Source organism: Lactuca virosa, chromosome 9 (genome assembly GCF_052849685.1).
Source record: "Lactuca virosa cultivar CGN04683 chromosome 9, Lactuca_virosa_CGN04683_v6, whole genome shotgun sequence".
NCBI classification, from domain to species: domain Eukaryota; kingdom Viridiplantae; phylum Streptophyta; class Magnoliopsida; order Asterales; family Asteraceae; genus Lactuca; species Lactuca virosa.
The window spans coordinates 131,824,854-131,845,246 of record NC_136434.1 but is presented as its reverse complement, the minus strand read 5'-3'; the positions used below and the strand labels follow the sequence as shown (position 1 = coordinate 131,845,246).

At 34.1% G+C, this 20,393-nt stretch overlaps 2 protein-coding genes across 3 annotated transcripts; one reads left to right on the top strand and one right to left on the bottom strand.

Annotated features, from left to right (window-relative positions):
* Window positions 1-13,331: 13,331 nt before the first annotated feature.
* On the top strand, window positions 13,332-14,935 carry LOC145141005 (uncharacterized protein At2g39795, mitochondrial-like). Its single transcript, XM_079074369.1, has 3 exons — window positions 13,332-13,708; window positions 14,178-14,524; window positions 14,596-14,935. The coding sequence occupies exons 1-3, from the start codon at window positions 13,427-13,429 to the stop codon at window positions 14,753-14,755; spliced, it is 789 nt and encodes a 262-aa protein (XP_078930495.1). The 5' UTR covers window positions 13,332-13,426; the 3' UTR covers window positions 14,756-14,935.
* Window positions 14,936-15,575: 640 nt separating this feature from the next.
* LOC145136620 (delta-1-pyrroline-5-carboxylate synthase-like) lies at window positions 15,576-20,185 on the bottom strand. Of its 2 annotated transcripts, XM_079070730.1 has the most exons (20): window positions 19,984-20,184; window positions 19,455-19,526; window positions 19,255-19,358; window positions 19,045-19,147; window positions 18,793-18,954; window positions 18,425-18,702; window positions 18,191-18,341; window positions 17,826-17,990; window positions 17,638-17,715; window positions 17,459-17,548; window positions 17,262-17,348; window positions 17,092-17,178; window positions 16,927-17,023; window positions 16,742-16,845; window positions 16,579-16,654; window positions 16,364-16,514; window positions 16,218-16,286; window positions 16,058-16,124; window positions 15,900-15,970; window positions 15,576-15,766 (listed from the first exon to the last, which is right to left on the bottom strand). In XM_079070730.1, the coding sequence occupies exons 1-20, from the start codon at window positions 20,041-20,043 to the stop codon at window positions 15,685-15,687; spliced, it is 2,154 nt and encodes a 717-aa protein (XP_078926856.1). In that variant the 5' UTR covers window positions 20,044-20,184; the 3' UTR covers window positions 15,576-15,684. The 2 variants fall into 2 exon arrangements, with proteins under 2 accessions (XP_078926856.1, XP_078926857.1); XM_079070731.1 differs by lacking the exons at window positions 15,576-15,766; window positions 15,900-15,970 and having other exon boundaries at window positions 16,062-16,124; window positions 16,218-16,260; window positions 19,984-20,185.
* Window positions 20,186-20,393: the final 208 nt, after the last annotated feature.

The window sequence follows — 20,393 nt, the reverse complement described above, 5'->3', positions numbered from 1 at the left end:
ATGAGGGAGTAAGTTTCCAACTAGAGATGTAATTCCTACCCTAGGTCTACCTAGGGTGGCAACTCTCGACGCAACTCGTAACCTGTGACATTGACCCAACCCAAAAATAGACGGGTCTGGGTTGAAATTTTTGACCCGCCAACCTATTTATTTCATGGGTTTGGTTGGGTTACCTATTTCGGTTTGCGAGTCAACTCGCCAACCCGTATATATATATATATATATATATATATATATATATATATATATATATATATATATATATATGTGTGTGTGTGTGTGTGTGTTCTTTTTTTAGATCTAGCCTGAATGACTCCTAAACTAAAGGTTTTCACGGAATAACACTCGTATATATTGAGCTCGTAATGGTACCTCGCAATTCAAAAGTCCATTCCTCATGAGCCACTGATTTCTCCGAAACAAGAGATCAAAGTGATCTCTTAGAAGCTACAGGACATAGAAGTAGACCAACAAGTGGATTGAATCTTTCTTCTACTAGGAGTAGCCTTTTTAGTGCTAGCTGAACGTAAAGTAATGGCTTTTGTTATATATATATATATATATATATATATATATATATATATATATATATATATATATATATATATCATTTAAAAAATAGATATATTTAATTATTAATGAAATCTTATTTTCTTCCGTATTCGTAATATTTCGTATCATTGTATTTCTTCCGTATTCGTATGTGGCTAGCGTGTGTTTGTGTTTGAGGTGCCCTAATGTCACACCCCAAAACCGGAACGGCAGAAACATTATGGGGTGGAGGACGTCATGTTTAGTATCACAAGTCATGCATTATAGTAAGCAAAGTAATAAACAACCATTTCATTAGAAAGAAATTGTTTAAAAAGTATGTGATTCACATAATATAGAATACATAGCAAATAACAAAAAGACATGAAGCTATACTGCTCCATCTTCTGAATCCCAGTGCGCGTACCTGTCTACTGGTCTCCTGAGAATACAAGTTATTTTGAAAGAGTAGATCAGCATTTAAGCTGGTGAGTTCATAAGATTTTAGTGATGTAATGTAAGTTGTAAGAAAGTTGTAGTAAGTTGTAAGTTCTGTTTAGAAAAGTTCGTCTGTTCCTCCAGAAAATCCTATATTTCCTGCTTTGCTGAAAGATAAGTAAAAATGACTCTACAATCCTTTCTATGAGTATTAAATGGATACAAGTTATATAAAAACCAGAGTAAACAAACAATCGGTTGTGTGTATCTGCCCTAAGCCCACAACCAAACAAGGAACAGGGAATGATGCGGAAGACACACATCCCATTGTTTGTTAGATCATCGTTGTATATAACCCTGGCGTATTCACTTGGTACTCACGGAGTTAACTGTAATAGTTCCTTTATATTTAATGAAAAGATTCTTTAAGAAAACCCTTATTTCTTTTAGTAAAATTGGTAACCATAGTGGTTCCTTCTATAATCACTTCGTTTATACTAGCTATATATAATCTAATATCGAACAATTAGTTAATTGTGTGAATCTGCCCTAAGCCCACAACCAAACAAGGAACATGGAATGAGGCGGAAAGCACACATCCAACTATCTATCAAATATTAATTATATATAACTATGATGTATAAACTGAGATATTATGGAATTAATCACCTAAGGTCCTTTAAGTTATACTGGTTTAATAAAATATATTAAACCTTTACTGGTATGTTTCTAGTTTTGTATACCAAAAGTTCTATTTGAAAAGTATGTTTTGTACTAGAAAACGGTGCATTGAATTAGTGTCCTATGACCTGGCCCATACCTGGTACCCCTTATGATTACTTGGTGTATACGAAACATATATATAGCTAAGATCAGATAGATAGTAGGCTGGGTGAATCTTCTCTAAGCCCACAACCAAACAAGGAACAGGAAATGAAGCGGAAAGCACACATCCTACTACCTGTCGGACCCGATTAATATATATCTCTGAATGCATATACTAAGGAATCATAAAATTAGCATTATAGGCCCCCTTTCTACCGAATGTACTAGACTCGACTGTTCTGTTTGTCGTTTGTAAAATGAAAGTTTTCTCTAGTCTATAACTATCTTGACTCGAAAATAGTTTGCACTGACTTTCAAGTGGAACTGTCACAAAATGAAAGTAATGGGAAAATGTAAGTACACAGTTGTCTTTTGAATTGACAACATGAAGTACTGATTACCTTAAAACATGTTTGTTTTATTAAGGTCATAATGTGATGGATAGTACCCATACTATTGTTGGATTAATGTCTAAGTCCATAACTATAATTGGTAAGACTTGACCCGACCCGACATGGTCCATTTGGGTTGCATGGCATCATGCATTTGGATAGACTATAATGAGAGAAATAACACTTAAGGTTGGTTAATATATTATAAGTTCTAATATATTAATAAGGTTATTTAATTAGTATTGATCACGAATTAATTTGGAATTAATTAAGTGATCAAAAGGAGACTAATTAAATATATGGGTTGATTGTGTAAATCATTCATTCTTATATATGTGGGCTTGTGATCCAAGATTCCTTATGTTGGACTAAGTCCATGGGGTGACCCATGGATACTCCATGGAGGTTAAAATCCATGGAGCATAAGGAATGGGTAAAGTTATGAGTTACATGGTGTAACCCTAATAGCCATCATATAAAAGAATTTCATGGCTCAAGAAATCGTGTACTAATGTGTGAGTGTGAGGGCTAGACGATTTCAAGGAGTGTTCAAGTTTCTCTCAAGTTATTCCAAGTGTATTTGGTGTTGTGTGAACCATTTGAGGTGTCACACTTGGTGCACTAGGCACTCAAGCTTCATGAAGACATTCTACATCAAAGAGGTATGTATTCTATCTTGTTATATTTATTATTTTGTATGCTAGATTAGGATAATACCTTGGATGTTCATAATTGTATGTATAATAGAGAAAACATAGATCCAAGGTATTTAGGGTTGCATGTACACTTAGGAGTGTTAGAATGCTCATAACTCATCAGTGGTATCAGAGCCTAGGCTTGTTTTCTTGTTATACTTGCAAAAGTAGCTGAAAAATCGAGTTGGATGCATATATTCGATTGTTTTGGCTGGAATTGGACTAGGAACATTACCCTAAGATGTTTTTGGACTTGTAAACTTGTTTTTGATGTGGTAATGTTCATGCTAATCCAATTTCTAAGATAATTGTCATAATTTCAAGATTTGTATTAGTTTGTATGTTCATGCTAATTTCTTGAAGATTAATGATTTGAATTATCTTGTTCTTATGAGGTTCTTAGATTAATAGAAAAGTTGTGTGAAATAGTTGTTTTCAATCCATTTTAATCTAAGAGTTGATTCCAAAGTGTGTTTTTGTAACTTGTCCTCAAGTTATATGAAAAGTCACATTTAAGAATCATAAAACTCATAAAAGTTGGCAAAGGTTACAAAATGAAGAGTCTAGTTCTAATTAAATGGTTTTATGACTCCATAACTTGTCCTCAAGTTATGGAGGTTCAAGAGTCTCTTCATTAAATTAAAAAAAAAAGTGTAACCTTAATTAGTTCCATAAGTTACAATAAAAAAAGTTATTTTTTTTATTAATTAGTTTAAAGTCTTCCATAACTTGTCCTCAAGTTATGGAACTTGAAGAGTTTTTTTTTTTTTTTTTTTTTTTTTTTTTTTTTTTTAATTAAAACTACTTTAAACTCATAAGTTATGGAATTAATTAGTTTTGAATAGTTTCAAAACTTGCCCTCAAGTTTTGGAATTTGAAAAGTTTTCACTTATGAATACTTTAATTCCAAGTTAGCCCTTAGAATTTTAAACGTTAAAATTCAACCCTTATACTTTATAATATTATAAGTTAATAATATTTATATATATGTATAAGAGTAAAGTCAGTCTTACCGTTAGTAGGCCTCATTCACGAAGCCGGTCTATAAGGGGGTATAAGGTTACTGCCTATAAAATGGCAGTTTAATGGGTGTCCACTCTCACCCACCGCTTCCTTGACTGGTGGAGGGTCGTTAGCCGAACGGGTAGGACAAGGACTATAATTCTCCTTTCATTAAAAGTATTAATGATAAATACTAAGTAACTAAACTCTTATTAATACCCAATCTTAGTTACTTAGGAAAATATGAATTTGGTGCTAACCCATGAAATTACACTTTGCACTTTGCTTAAGTCGTTAGTGGAGCGTGTGTGGTTAACCGGCATACTAACCTGGACTTAACAAGGTAGGAAAAGGGTAACTTAATATTTATCATAGTATCGGTGGAGCGTGTGTGGTTAACCGGCACACTGATTAAGGGGTAAATATTAAGGGTACCAAGTATATTTGCATGGTTATTCACACCTTGTTTTGTGATCCTCGGCATCCCAGTCACAAAACCTGAAGGGCACACTCGAGATTGAAACATGCCTTTGAACAGTTCAATGAATCTCAAAGATCTAGGACTTTCAAATCCAATTAAAACCTAATAAATTATTTCATTTTTCATGGTGGAAATTGGTGAATCGTCATTCACCTACCTTCAAATATTTTATAGCTTGGATTACGGCATCCCTCTTCTAAGTTATAAAATAGTTTGTTGGGTCCTAGCCTTAATATTTCATATTGGGTGTCATATTAAGGACTTTAAATCAACTATCTTGAATATCTCCCAAAAAGATGTCTGGTCTAGACATTTATGATCTTCCCAAATCTCTTGAAACAAGCTTTCCTAGATGAAGATGATGTCCCATGGATATCATACTTCTTTCACCTCCTCCAATTATTCTCCCTAACCCACAAGTTCCTAAAAAGTTTAAGGTCACTCAAGCCCTATTGGCAAGGCAAGGTCTAGGTGTGATCACATCTTGGAGATGTAGTCACATATTGACAAGCCGGGAGACTTGGGTGTCAAAGTCTTGAGAAAGTTGGTGGCTCAACTACTTTCTAAGTCACATAGTGAGTTCTTTTGGGAATCCTATGAAACAGACTAAGACAAGACCCTTAATGATCTTATCTATTTGCTAAGATCAACTTCCTAAAACGCTATGGACATTGACAATGATGACATTGGATATCCAGTAAAGCTCTCTCTTCCCAATGGAAAGGGATCGGCCATAGTCAACTCGGTTGACCCAATGGTAAAGAGAGAGGCGAAGTCTGAGATAGTCCCATTATCAAGGGTCCATAGGTAACTATTTCCAAAGGAAGGGGAATTGGTTACGAAGCTGCCAAATTTACCTAAGGATGTTAAAGTCAATAAGTTTGGCTCTACTTCAGGTAAAGTCCATTGTCTAACTCTATTAAGTACATGCTGATTCTGATCGCGAAGATGGATTTCAATCGCATGGTTCGGTGATCAGAATTTTGGGCTATTACTTAAGAGTTATGATATTTATATTGCTTAGGAATAGATAACAACAAGGTTTTCATATGGATTGTAAGGATAAGTTTTTCCGCAAAGTTTTAAAATAAAAGAAAAAGGTTTTGATTTTATTTATTTTAAGTATTCTTACAATGGCATCTGTGAAAAGTTGTTGCTTATAAGATTCCATTGATAACAATATTGGAAAAATGGATTTGATTCTTTCGGTTGTGGTAGTGTCTAATATTACCAAATAAGGAAAGATTCTCATCACCCAAGGTTCAATTGGACCGAAACTTGGAATCATTCAAGTTGTATAGTATGATGAATGAGAACTTTCAGCTTGGAAAATTAAGACTAATTCCTTATGTGAATAAGGAAAGGACTAAGGGATCGAGTACACATTCTTGTGCACTGGTCAAGTCCACCACAAAAGATCAAGAAGACTATTCGTCGTGATTTACTTAAGTTCAGTAAATATGGTTATACTTATAAGTTTAAGTATAAGTCTGTAGCATTGGAGAAGTTTCAATGTGAGACAGAACGAATAAAAAGAATCAAAGTATGGCAGAAAGATAAAAGTTTCTCAAATCTGAAAAGATGGGAGAGTACTTTAGTATCATGTTTATGATCATCTTAATGATTAAGATACCATATCACAATTGGTCCTCTAAAGTCATCTTAGTGCATTCTTATGACTAAGAAGAGGAGTCATGAATTGTTGAAATGGTTAAATCAAAAAGATGAGTCATACTTCGTTCCAAAACAATTCTTAGAGTCATACTCCAAGATTGTAACTTGAGTGACATATCTTAAAGAGGGTTTGTTAACACTAGTCAAATGTAAGAGTAAAAGGTTATCTACTCTTGTACATTTGAAATTGGTAAGTTGTGATGTTTTGGATAAAACAGAGACCAACTTAGGCCAATTGTGTAAAGTGTTAGTTCTAAAATTGTTTGAAATTGGCAAAGGTCTAAACAATTGAGACTATGATTACGACATCCCTTTTCATAGTTCTAAAATTGTTTAGACACACATGTGAGCTATCTAAGAGAGGTGTATGATTTTGATAAAGTTTTATCAAAACAATCTAGTATCAGAAATCTGAACTTTGGTAAGAAAGTCAGCTGATTTCTGAGTACATGTCAAAGCTAGTGGGAGCATAAATGTTATGCTAATAATCATCATGTTAGTGGGAGCATGATAATTATGACAAAGGTTGCAAGTTAGCAATGTTAATTATAGAAAACAAAAGTTTCAATTCGTGAGGTTGCAGGGGTTGAAAAAGTTGTTTTGCTATAATTAAGGGAGAGGAAATTATACTTCATTTCAATTCTAAAAGCTTAGATTGAGATTTTAATCGTATTTAATCAAGGATATATATATGAATTTCATGTTGGAATGGCTCAACATAAGGAAATTCTATATATGGGTCCATTATTTGCGTTCTAAAATTCGATTATGATTACGGCATCCCTTTTCATAATCTGAATTTTGAGAACTTGGCAAATTGAAATGGAAATATTATAGCAAAAGACTGGTTTAGTCTTTATGTGAGACATCATGAATCGTGTCCCATATGCTTCGGATATAGGATCGATTACATGTGCTATATTCATCTTTTCTAAAATTTTCCAAATGTCTGGGGCATTATGAAGGGAAAATGTCTAGAATTGGATATGACTAAAACGATTAAGAAATTGTCGAGGACAATCTAAGGTTTACCAAAGATTGGTTGCTCAAGGACAACTGGAAGTATAATGTTAATTCTGGAAGGACCATATTGACATAATCTGTAAGGAGGCAACTCTTGTTCAGAAGTGATAGTCAAAATGGAATATGGAAATGTTTCAAAGTTAGAAATTATTCAATCTGTGTAAGATTAGGAAACTTAATGAAAGAAGGATGTTTCCAAGGAGCTGATCTCCTTTGGAATGCTCTGTAATGATTGTTGTCAAGTCTTTCTGACTTCGTGCATAATCATTAAGAGGATCAATGCATATAAGTTTAAAATCTAACAGATTTCAGTAAATGGCATGAATTTGGAATTCTTGCATTTGCAGTAAGGATTTGGAACTGTGAAAAGAGGATCATTGGAGTGATGTTCAATTGATCTATTTTACAAAGTAAAGATCATAGACAAACATAGTATGCATACTTGGTGTATGGCATGACTAGTGTTTAGAAAACATAGTGTACATGCTTGGAGCATGGGACAAATATTGTTTTAAATTCAAGTATAAAGTTGATAAAACCGAAACAATGAATAATGAGTAATCAGTATGGTGATAAATAAAAGTGTTTATTTATATTCATAGGGTTTGATACCATATTTGATTCATTTATTCTTGTGTTTCACTTTGCATGTTTTGACTTCCAGAATAACTAAGTCGCTCTTCCTGAATGATTAAGTTATTCAAACCATCCACATTCGGTCATATGTTGGAAGTAGATATGAATCAAGACTGTCATGGGTTGGTTTGTAGAGGTCCAAGTTGGTGGAAAAAGTGGTGCTACAACACTCATGAGTGCTCATAAGTTCTGAGTATTGGATTCAACCCGCGCTCATTTGAATCACTTCATGGATTTTATCACGAGTGATCATGAGACGATAATATCTTATATTCTTCAAATCTAGAGATATGAGTTGTTACTATGAGTTGGTTATACATTGATGGCACGAAAACGCATTGGTAACTCGATGTTATAAAACGTGCCTTTGTGTATGATTCAACAAGTAGTAGAACAAGCCATATGAGTCGAAGTTTATCCATTCCTTTTACCTTCGGGATAAAAGCGATATCTGTGGGCCCCTCGATGATTTAAAGATGATACATGTGAGTGCTTGGCCAAGCCAGGACTGATTTGATTTGTTCAATCAGTCAGTCATCATGAATCGGAAATCGGGAAACAACAAATGGACAGAGAGAATGATTGATAATCCATGTCTCAGTCCATATGATATCTAGAATGGAGGAATATATGATCCCTTATCTAATGGACAAGTCATTGACAAAGGTCAGAGTTCATCGACAAGGTCAGAGTTCGACAGAAGCTTTTGAGAGCTACGATTGCTGATCGGTTCCTGAAGTCATACGCAATAATAGTTTTAGACTTATCCAAGTGGGAGACTGTTGGATTAATGTCTAAGTCCATAACTATAATTGGTAAGACTTGACCCGACCCGGCATGGTCCATTTGGGTTGCATGGCATCATGCATTTGGATAGACTATAATGAGAGAAATAACACTTAAGGTTGGTTAATATATTATAAGTTCTAATATATTAATAATGTTATTTAATTAGTATTGATCAAGAATTAATTTGGAATTAATTAAGTGATCAAAAGGAGACTAATTAAATATATGGGTTGATTGTGTAAATCATTCATTCTTATATATGTGGGCTTGTGATCCAAGATTCCTTATGTTAGACTAAGTCCATGGGGTGACCCATGGATACTCCATGGAGGTTAAAATCCATGGAGCATAAGGAATGGGTAAAGTTATGAGTTACATGGTGTAACCGTAATAGCCACCATATAAAAGAATTCCATGGCTCAAGAAATCGTGTACTAATGTGTGAGTGTGAGGGCTAGACGATTTCAAGGAGTGTTCAAGTTTCTCTCAAGTTATTCCAAGTGTATTTGGTGTTGTGTGAACCATTTTAGGTGTCACACTTGGGGCACTAGGCACTCAAGCTTCATGAAGACATTCTACATCAAAGAGGTATGTATTCTATCTTGTTATATTTATTATTTTGTATGCTAGATTAGGATAATACCTTGGATGTTCATAATTGTATGTATAATAGAGAAAACATAGATCCAAGGTATTTAGGGTTGCATGTACACTTAGGAGTGTTAGAATGCTCATAACCCATCAACTATACGCTCTCCCTACAAGAGATTATGGGGACCAAACGCGACTTCCGCAAACAAATTGCTAGGACGTGTAAATTCACATTAAAGTTATATGATCATGTATACCCAATTTACTATCACCTTTTGTTTAGAACAATGAGTTAGTGATTATTGGTATAATTAGATCCTTTAGTGTTCTTATGCTATAGCATCTTAGTATGTTCGTTCTGTTATAGTATCTTAGTATGTTCTCTTTGTGTAGTGTATAGTATGTCTCTCTGATGTATTGTATCTACCTCCCTGTTTCTCTTTATAGTATGATCTATATGTTATCGTGTATTATTTCTACCTCCCTGTTTGTCTTTATAGAATGTTCTAGCATCTAGTATGAACTGAAACTCTAAACTATACCCCTTATAGTTTACTAGTATTTTACTTGAACTGTTATTGAAAAGACTCATTTTTCTACTAAGTTATGCTTGTACTTTAAAAACGGAGTTTTGTTAAACTATAAAGTAACATAACTTGAAAAGAGTTTCTGAAATGTTTTGATCACTTATAAAAGACATAAGCAATCTTTTGAAAGATGTTTATAACAAAAATTTACACAATTATCATGTGTGTTCAACTTGTATCCCCCCCCTAAAAGCATTTAAAACAGTTGAAAGATTCATTATAGGGGTATGGACTCACCTTATGTGAGTGATTCAAACGAATATGCGCGTAAGGATGAGAAGTTCCACGAAGGAAGTCCCGAAACGCAAATGAGTCCTAAATGACATATATGGCATGTATTTGCATTGATATAGTGTTTATAAGCAACTAAAATGCAAGGAAACACCCTTAGGGACTAGGAAACACTTTGACCAAGTGTTAGAATCAGATGTGATTCATCTAAGGGATGTTTAAGGCCACCATTTGGTGTTTACGGCCATGGGTTTACGGCCATGGAGTTTACGGTCGTAAAATCATGGTAAAAGGTACATAAGAGGGTGTTTGAATGCTAGGGAAACTTGTGGGACCATTGCTCTACAAGAGGATGAGCAAAACTAACTTATTGGGAGGTGTTGAGGTGTTTACGGCCACACCAAAAGTGTATGGCCGTAAACTCTCCAAATGGTGGCATTTTGGGTCCTAAAGGAAAGGGTTCTCAATGGTTCATGTGTTCTAATGGATAGTAAGAGGCTAGAAGTGTTTAGGGCTCATTACATGACCAAAACAAGGGTTTACGGCCAAGGGAGATTCCATGGCCGTAAACTCTTGGTATTTATGGCTAGATGGATGATTCAAGACTATGATCTAATGATTAACATGCCCAACTAGATGATAGATGGAATACTCACTCTTTTGAGGGCCTTTGAGGAGTTTTTGGCCACCAAGAACAAGTGTGTGTTCTTGGTGTTCTTGGTGAAAGTTGAAGATCTAGCCAAAAGAGGATTTCCATGGATGAAATCAAAGGGATGTACTAGATTGAGAAGGATATCAACAAATAGATGGAAGAAACACTTACGTTTTTGAAGATCAAAGTGAAGAACTCGATGATACTTGAGAGAGAATGGAAGTTTTATTGAGTTGAAAGTGTAATAATGAATGAAAAGTGAAGGATGTGAGTCTTAAAGGGGGGGTTTACGGCCAGCCTTGAGTTTACGGCCGTAAACTCATGTGCCTTGGCCGTGAACTCCTTTTTGGTGGTGCTTAGGCTTGAATGTTGTACAGTGTCTCCAGCAGGTACTTCCTAACACTCATTCCTTGAATGTACTAGGCTTAGAACACTCAAACAGACTCAAAACAGTGCTAAAAGATAGCAGGAGCGAGTCTGACTTAAGGTTGATTGTACTGACTTTACAAGGCAAAAATTTTCGGGTTGTCACACCTAATAAAAAAAACACATGTCGTCATTTTTAGATACTCACGAATCACGAACGAAGAACGCATCCACTTTGTATGAATGTTTTTAGTTTTCAATTTTATTTGGATGTTAATGACTTTATGAATTTATGTTAAAAACCTCTTTTTTATGTTAATTACTTTGGGAAAATGACAATGTAGCATATTAAAGTTTTTGCATTTATCCGATTTGGTCACTAAATTTTTTTTTTTTTGCACATTAGACCACTAAACTCATATTTGACATTTTAATTTAGTTATTTTCCCCGAATTTAGCAGGTTATTAGGTAACAAGGTTGATGTGACATTTATAATTAATTTATCATCATAAATTGGGTGTTAGGTTGTACAATCCACATATATAAGAATATATATATTTTTAAAATATTTAGAAAAATTTAATTAACCTTTCATATCATCGGAATTTTATTTCATCTTCCTGCCTCCTCCCTGCTTCTTATGTTCATATCATCAGATTTATATTTCATCTTCGATTTGTTGGTTCTAAGGATGCCTCTACAAACCATGATTTGAATAACATCTATCGGCCAAATCCATGAATTGAGGAACATCAATTTAAAGAAACATCGATTACACAAAACTGAATTGAAGAACATTCAACCTCTGCAAACCACGATTTGAATTTTAGGGCTCTATTGAAATGCTCGAATTTGCTCAAATTAGCAGGTGCAAATGATATTTCTGGGTTGGTTTAAAGGTATTTATACTCTATAGTTGACAAATTTGGGTCCGAATTTTGCTAACAATACTGTGAATCTGAGTCATTCTGAAGCCATGGAAGGTGTTTGATAAGAAAATGTTGCAAGCGGCGTTGTCCAGGTTTATGGATCGGGGAAGATGAACTGTTCGGCTTTGTTGCAGGGACAAGTCGTCGTTGGCTGGCCAGCTTGGCTATCTACGGTCGCCGAAGAAGGTATCAACGGTTGGAGACCCATTAAAGCCGATACCTTTGAGAAAATCGACAAAGGTTAGTAACCATGAACACCCCCAAAAGCTTGTAACTTTGAAGTATCATCCTGATGTAAACAAAGAAATATTTTAACCACCACCTCTGTCATTAACAACCACTGCAATCAACCACCGCCACCTCCATTGTTATCCTCTATAACTTTTGTCTGTCTTCACCGGAAAACCCACATAAAAACCCACCTGCAGATCCCTTGTTCTTACTTAGATCCATCCCAAGTTCTCATATGATTAAGCTCTAAGAACTTTGGGTTCCTTTTTGTACTGATTTCGTCTTTATCTCCAAGATCTACAAACAAAGGAAACAAACGATTCCACTTTAAAACTAGATTTTGAAACCCAACAAGAGTCTGATCTTTAAAATCAATGGTTTCTTGGTTTGATCTTTAAAATCGAAAGCAATAGTGGTTAATACTCATGATTCGTGTGTGTTCTTGTTGCTTTTCAATCTAGAAAACCTACAATTAACCGGTCAGTATTCCACGTTGGATTTACAACGTGGCACCCAAGTTATAAAGATAAATTAATTATAAATGTCATATCAGCCTTGTAACCTGATAACCTGCTAAATTCGGGGAAAATGACTAAATTAAAATGTCAAATACGAGTTTAGTGGTCTAATGTGCAAAAAAAAAGTTTAGTGATCAAATCGGACAAATGTCAAAACTTTAATGTGCTACAGTGTCATTTTCCCAATTACTTTCATCACTTTATGACTTTATGTTGAAAAAACCTTATTTTTTAAAATGTGTTGCTTATTTATTAAACGAGTTATATGGGTTGGATTCGACCCACTAACTTGTGAACCCGCAAACTCATATACTTAAACGGATTATATGTGTTGGATTGGGTTGAGGTTTCCAACCCACCAACCCGTGACCCGTCAACCCATATATTATATGGATTGGATTGAGTTTATACTTTTTGACCCGTCAACCCAAACTCAACCCGATTGTCAGGCGTAGGTCTATCCATGGGTAAGTGACCCTAACAAGGTGGAGATTCCCTTTGTTTCTTCACAAGCAGAGCAGAAGCCCTGGGTTTCTGATGGCTGAGTTAGTTTCTCAAAACTACTTCACAACAACATAAATACATAAATTCATTGTCGATGAAGAAATCTAGGTGGCATTAGGTAAAAATTTTACCACATCTTATAGTCTAAGTGGTTCATAAAAAAAAAAATTAAAAATTTTTATATTAAAAAATAAAATCTAACGGCTTGGATTTTCAGTGGAATATACCCGAAGGAACTGGAGGACTTATAGAAGCGCCGCACCCTCGTAAAACCCTAACATCGTTAAACCCCCAATTCCAAAACCCCATTGTCACGAAAACCTTGAAAAAATGGCTCTCAACACTATACTTCGCCGATCAGCTTCATCAGTCACGCCGATCGCCGCTCGATTTTTGGGCAGTCAAAGAAACTTCCACCACCACTGTGGTGGCGCTCTGTTCACCGCCGTCAATCACACTCGGAATATCATTTCCGATAATAACTTTTTGGTTCCTGCTGTTTCTCGCTTTTCTTACTCGGCTTCTCCTGCTCTGAAACGCCCGAGCTCCGATGAGTCACTCCTCCGCGTTATTGAATCTGAGATCAAATGCTCCGAAGAGAGCTTCGAGGAGGTCAGTTTTCGCATCTTACTTTTATAATTTCCACACTTATGCTATAAATTGTTTATTAATCAACAATCCTTCTCGAGCTCATGTAGGAATCAAATCCATACTATTTTGCGTTCAGTTGTAGACTTTTCTTATAACTTACGGAAGAGATTATATTTTCCAAATCAATTGGTGTACGTTATGTCGAAATTAAATCAATTTGCAAATCAAAAACTGATTTCTTACAAAAATTTTAGTGATACATGCTTCCTTCTTCCAGAATTAGACATCTCTTTCGATTCTGAGATTTCAAGTTAGTAGACGAAACTCAAGAACTAATTAGTGTTCTAGTAACCCTAATAATAGCTAGCTTCAATGTTTGAGCAATTCGAGTGATATCTCAAATCAAGGATAAACATTCAAACTCCTAACATTTTCAGTTCACAACACATCAAAGACGCTTGCATAATGAAACATAACATGTGTTCTACAGGGTGAAGGTGTTCCAGATGGATTCCCTTTTGAACTTAACGATAACCCTGGGCAACAAACAGTATCTCTAAGCAGAGAATACCAAGGAGAAGCCATCCTTGTTGAAGTTGAACCATCAAGCCTTGTTACAGGTCAGGAAGACGATGAAGATGATGATAAAGATGACAATGATACTGAAAACGACAATCAATCAAGTATCCCAATGGTTGTAAAAGTCTCCAAAACAGGTGGGCCATGCTTGGAATTTGGTGTCACTGCTTATGCTGATGAGATTGTGATCGATAGCTTATCAGTCAAAGATCCAGACATGGCTGATGATCAACTTCCTTATGAAGGGCCAAGATTCGAGTAAGTGTTTGTTTCTTTTTGTGGGTATAAGTATCTTCATTGGTTTCTAAGATTGTTTTTTTTGTGTGTAGTGAATTGGATGAGAATTTACAGAAGGCGTTTCATAAGTATTTGGAGATTAGAGGGATTAAGCCAAGTGTGACAAATTTTTTGCATGAGTATATGGTGAACAAGGAGCACAGAGAGTACACAAATTGGCTCAAGAATCTTAAGAAGTTTGTAGAGGCATAAAGAGTATGTTTCTTTTGAATCTATTTTTGATTTTGAAGGGTTTTAGTCTTATGGATGAATTGTTCTTATTAGAATATGAGGATATAAAGATGATTATGAGTGATTGAATATTTGAACTCTCATATCATGTAAGTTAAATGTGGATCATAAATATTCAGTGGTTGGGATTGTCTTTTGACATTTGGCTATTTTTACCTGAATAAACCATTTTATATAAACATTTTCACAAACCCATTTAACATGAGTTCAAATGATGTTAAATTCACATAACAATTATTATGTATAAATTATCAAATTAATGTTGGGAAGAAAACAAATTAAATGAAATGTAATACGTTGAGAGAGAAACTTGAAACATGAAACCCACGTTGTCTTGTTACCTTTTTCATCTTCAAAACGCTCATGACCCTTAAGAAAAGAGAGATACGTCTTTTATCTTCAAAACACAGGATGACTTTCTAACTAAGTCCAACTAAAGTAAAGGGCTTATCGATTTTGTTGTAGTTTGTAAGGTATATATATATATATATATATATATATATATATATATATATATATATATATATATATATATATATATATATATATATATATATATATATCACAGGGTGTGTTAGTTAAAAATTTTAAAAGAAAAATTAAGTTCACCGAGTGAAATAGAATAGAAAAAGAAAAAATTAGCCTAATCTTTTTAAACTTTTTCCTAGATATAAACACACACAAATCCTATTCCTGTTGATGAAACCTAAAACTCAAGCGATTGTAAAATCGATTAATGAAATTACTACATTTGATAAGAAAAGAAAATTACAAAATAACATAGTTCCAAATAACATTTCTAACATTAAATGCTTAAAATGGTACAACTCATTTTCAACAAAAAAAAACATACATTTTTTCCCCAATTTGAGTGTAACATATACCAAATGTTAAGTTTTTTGAGTAAGGTCTTTATGGGTATAGACAACCCCTTTATCACTATCCACCACTTGCCCACTTCCCCTTCCAATCCTAAAAACATAAAAACAAAAAATCATCACTTCATTACATTTACATCATGAAAACTCTCAAAACATTCTTTTCCAAAAAAAAAAAAAAAAAAAAAAAAAGAATCAACGTTATATATATATATGTATGTATATACCATCTTGTTGTTAGCAACCCTTCAACTCCCACAGGTCCACGAGCATGAATCCTGCTTGTACTTATACCAACCTGTTTACAATAAAAAAAAATTAAAAAAATCATATTTCAAAAAAAGAAAATATTATTAACTTATTATAAATTATTAATTTTTAATACCTCAGCACCAAGTCCAAAACGAAACCCATCACTAAATCTCGTACTTGCATTGTGAAACACAACCGCACTTCAAGACAAAAATAACAATTTACTTTCATTTTTTTTTCTCCATTATAATATATTTTTTTAATTTCTTTATATTATTATTAATTTATTATACCTATCAACTTGACGAAGAAAAGTATCTGCAGCTTTATGGTCTTCTGTGACAATACAATCAGTATGTGCACTACAAAATATTAAATATAATATTATATTATATTAAGAATACGAAAAAAGATTTTGATTAGAAAAAAAGTTACATGCCTTCCATGTTTGTTTATATGATGAATGGCAGCATCCACGTCATCCACAACTTCAATTGTGCAAGACATTGAACTGTATTCATGATGAAGTGAAGAAGCTTCTGGAAGATCTAGCAACAACCTTGCTTTTGGACCTCCATAAATATTAATACCTGAAATATATAATCATATGATTAAACTAAAATCATTAATAATAATTAAAATTATAAGGTTTACCTTTTGTGTAAAGATCTTTCATAAGCTGATTAGCAATACCATCTTCGAACAAATCCTTATGAAGAAGAAGTGTTTCCTGTTTTAAAAAATAAAAAATAAAAAATAGAAAATAGAAAACATCATACAATGTTTTTTTTAAAAATGAATAGTAATACGGTAATACCATAGCGTTACATGCAGATGGGTAATCTGTTTTTGAATCCAAAACTACGTTTTCTGCCATTTCTATATCGGCAGATTTGTCAAGATAGACATGACAAATTCCATCTGAAAGTTTAAAAAATAAAAAAGATTTATGACATCATCGATGCCGTCATCATTAGAAATTAAGATTTAAGATCATCTCACCAGCATGACCTAGAACAGGAATTTTGGTTGAAGATTTAATTTGGGAAACAAGTTTGTTGCTGCCTCTTGGAATCACAAGATCGATTACATCATCAAGCTGCAGTGGAATCGGAATCAGAATCGGAATCGGAATCGGAATCGGAATCAGAATCGTGTATTTCAAACCTTAAGGAGTTGAGGAATCTGTTCGCGAGAAGTCACAAGTCCAATAAGCTCTTTTCCAATTGTTTCTGGGATTACTGAAGTAATAATCTTGAAATTTGAAAAAAAAAAAGAAAAAGAAATTAGCAACAATGAGTTGATAAATTTAGATTGATTGAATTTACTAAAGTAACCTTGTGCAAGATAGCATTGGATCGTTTGGCTTCTTTTCCCCCTTTAAGTAGAAGCCCATTTCCGGTTCTAATAGCCAATGATGCTATCTGTTAAAATTATATAAAAAATAAAAAATCAAAGACTTGAATTATTATAAGTGAAATAATTGGAAAATTATTAACATAGAAAAGGGCTTCCATTTATATAATAATAATACCTGGACTAGTGCCTCAGGGCGAGACTCGAAGATAACAAGAAGAACCCCCAAGGGCGATGTCGTCTTTTCCAAGATAAATCCATCTGAAATCTAAATTTTGAGTAGCAAACAATATTTAAAATGCATAAAGTAAAATATGTTTCCTTATTTTTATAGAAACCAGAATACCAATTTTATACCTCTGTCCTTTTTAATATTTGTCCAATTGGTTCTTCCATATTTGCAAGCACGCGTATTGCATTTGCAAGACTACCAACCTATAAAAAAATTTATAAATTTATTCTTCAAGATTCAAAAGAGAAGGAATATAACAATATTAGAGTTTTCATTAAAAAAAATATGTATAAAAAATTCAGTCATGACTTACCTTTCTAGGCTTCAAAGCCAATCGAGAGATCAATGATGTTTCATATCCAAAATCTTTTGCACTATTTATATCGGCTTTATTTTCATTTATAATCACTTTCTCATTTGCCTCTAAAGCATCCGCTATATCCAATAAAATCTTGCTCCTTTCTTCTGAAGAAATAGCCTGCAATTAAAAACGTGACAAAAAGTTATTCTCCGAGCAACCCCTGGCCCACACTGTCCTGTCATGTCAACAGGAGCATCATGTGAGATGTAGATCAGATACACAGTGGCCCATTAGATGGCTCAATATCCACATTGGAATTAAAACTATTATTACCGCAACTGCTGAGACTCAAACCCTTAACCAATTGTGGGGCCCACCTGAAGGCGCCTAGAACTATCTCTTGCTGAAATTGCTATCTCACGTGCATTTAGCTCTTTACTTGACACCCATGTATGAGCATCTTTATGGAAGAGTGTTCCAATTTTTTGTCCTCTTAGAACTTTAACAATATTATCTCCCGAAAACCCACTTCAAAGACATTATAATAATATAATTATATAAGTAATTAAATACTTTTTGGTTATGAGTTTAAAAAAAAAACAAGAATAAACCTAGTTATAACAACAGGGATGCCACCATTGGAGGCATAGACAGCAGCTTTGACTTTAGCAATCATGCCACCTCTTCCCAACCTTGACTTATCACCAAATGTAATTGTGTTTTCAAGTTTCTCTTTAATGTATGTATGGATCAACTTTGACTTAGGGTCACTAGGGGGCCCACTATACAAACCATCTACATCACTTAACAACACAAGAAGATCGGCTTTTAGCTCCAAAGATAATAAAGCTGCTAAACTATCATTATCCCAGAATATACCAGAAGAATCCTACAAGAAAATAATTTCACATACATAAAGAAAACTGTCACCGTCAGAGTTCAGGGTTTAGGGTTTAGGGTTTTGAACAGAACAGTGTACCTCGTATGGAGCTTTTCTGGTGCTAACGGCGTCGTTTTCATTAAATATGGGAATAACTTTTAAAGATAATAAAGAAATAACGGTTTCTGTAAGTTGATTTCTAAATTCTGGGTTTCTAAAGTCGTTATCAGTGACAAGAAGCTGAGCTGGTGTCACATCTAGCTGTAAAAGTGTAAGTTCTTCTCAAGTTGTTGTATTGTATATATCATAAGTTAGTAATAAAAGAAAATAAAATGGAGAAATAGAATTGACCTGGCTAAAAAATGTATCATAAAAAGCCATGAGACCATTTTGTCCAACAGCTGCACATGCCTTTCCATCAATTTCAACTTGTGGCTTCTGAATCTCACCAAACCTTTAAGAAAGAAGAAATGTAAAAGATCCAAAAGATTTACATATTGATAATACAATAAGGTGATAGATAGTAAAATAAATTAGTGAAAAATAGTAAGTTATAAGTACCTGCTGTTGATTAATTTTCTGTGTTTAAGGCGTTGTCTACCAGCTCCAACAGCACCTGATGAGACCAAAATAACCTCAAATCCTTGAGAGTTTAGTGCTTGAATCTGAAGTTAGGATTTGATAAATCACATGAGTATTTTCTAAGAGCTTTTAGAAAGAAAATGGAAATTTTAAAGGAATGTTGATTATAAGTTAATAACCTGCTCACAGAGTGCCCCTAATCTTCCAAGTGCAAGTCTTCCATCATTTTGGGTGACAACAGCAGTCCCCACCTTAATTCCAAACCATAATCAGTTCATAATTTTCAAAATTCTTTAAGAATATATGAATATGTAAACACATTAATGTTAGAAGAGTTGTAGACAATCAAAATCTGAAATAGAGGACAAAAATAGGAAAATTTTGAAGTCAAATCCATCAGAAAATTTCACGATTAACCCAATTTCAAGGTCTTATTTCACATCCCCATAGTCATTTTCAGTAGATTCTTCATCTCAATTCAACACTAAACACGAGAACGAAAACTTCTTAACTTGAAACACGGAAGAAATAAACCTATATCCGCTAATAGAAACTTACATTGCTATAGAATTCACACACACACACACACAAAATGAAATAAAAACAGCCACAGGTAACAAATTTGACGAACATTACGTGAAAAACTTATGTAATTTAAGAATCATATATAAATTGAGGCGAAAATGAATGTAATTAGTTAATGGTGACCTTGATGACGATTCGCTTAACATCCTTAAGAAAAGCACGAGTTGGATCAACCGCCTCCATTGTCAAGAGGTTAAGCTCGTATACAAGTAGCTCTTGTCGTAGGGTTTGTAGTAGTTTCCCGCGTATAGTTACAGAGGCAGGTATTTATATAGAGAGAGAGCAGAGAAGAAAACCATGAAAATGGGGGCAAGCTCTGACTCTGAGTCGTGTGCTCAAATAAAATTATATGGGGGTTAGGAGTACAACTGAAACAGATACAGCTGTCGGAGTTGACCAAAGAGAAGATGAGTCATCTCAAGATATATCTGACGTGGACATGATATGGTAATGTGAAGGAAAAAAGGAGGGATTTATTTTTGTTCTTTTTGTCGTTTATTTTTTGGTTCTAACACTTCAACGTGCAGCGCAAG

What these genes read in the sequence shown, in the direction of transcription:
- LOC145136620 (XM_079070730.1), bottom strand. Translation starts at nt 20,043, where the DNA reads ATGGAGGCGGTTGATCCAACTCGTGCTTTTCTTAAGGATGTTAAGCGA. An exon ending in TTAAGCGAATCGTCATCAAG is followed by an intron (nt 19,527 to 19,983) that starts GTCACCATTAAC and finishes TTTGGAATTAAG; the next exon opens with GTGGGGACTGCTGTTGTCAC. An exon ending in ATAGTTCTAGGCGCCTTCAG is followed by an intron (nt 17,991 to 18,190) that starts GTGGGCCCCACA and finishes TTTTAATTGCAG; the next exon opens with GCTATTTCTTCAGAAGAAAG.
- LOC145141005 (XM_079074369.1), top strand. Translation starts at nt 13,427, where the DNA reads ATGGCTCTCAACACTATACTTCGCCGATCAGCTTCATCAGTCACGCCG. An exon ending in CCGAAGAGAGCTTCGAGGAG is followed by an intron (nt 13,709 to 14,177) that starts GTCAGTTTTCGC and finishes TGTGTTCTACAG; the next exon opens with GGTGAAGGTGTTCCAGATGG. An exon ending in TATGAAGGGCCAAGATTCGA is followed by an intron (nt 14,525 to 14,595) that starts GTAAGTGTTTGT and finishes TTTTGTGTGTAG; the next exon opens with TGAATTGGATGAGAATTTAC.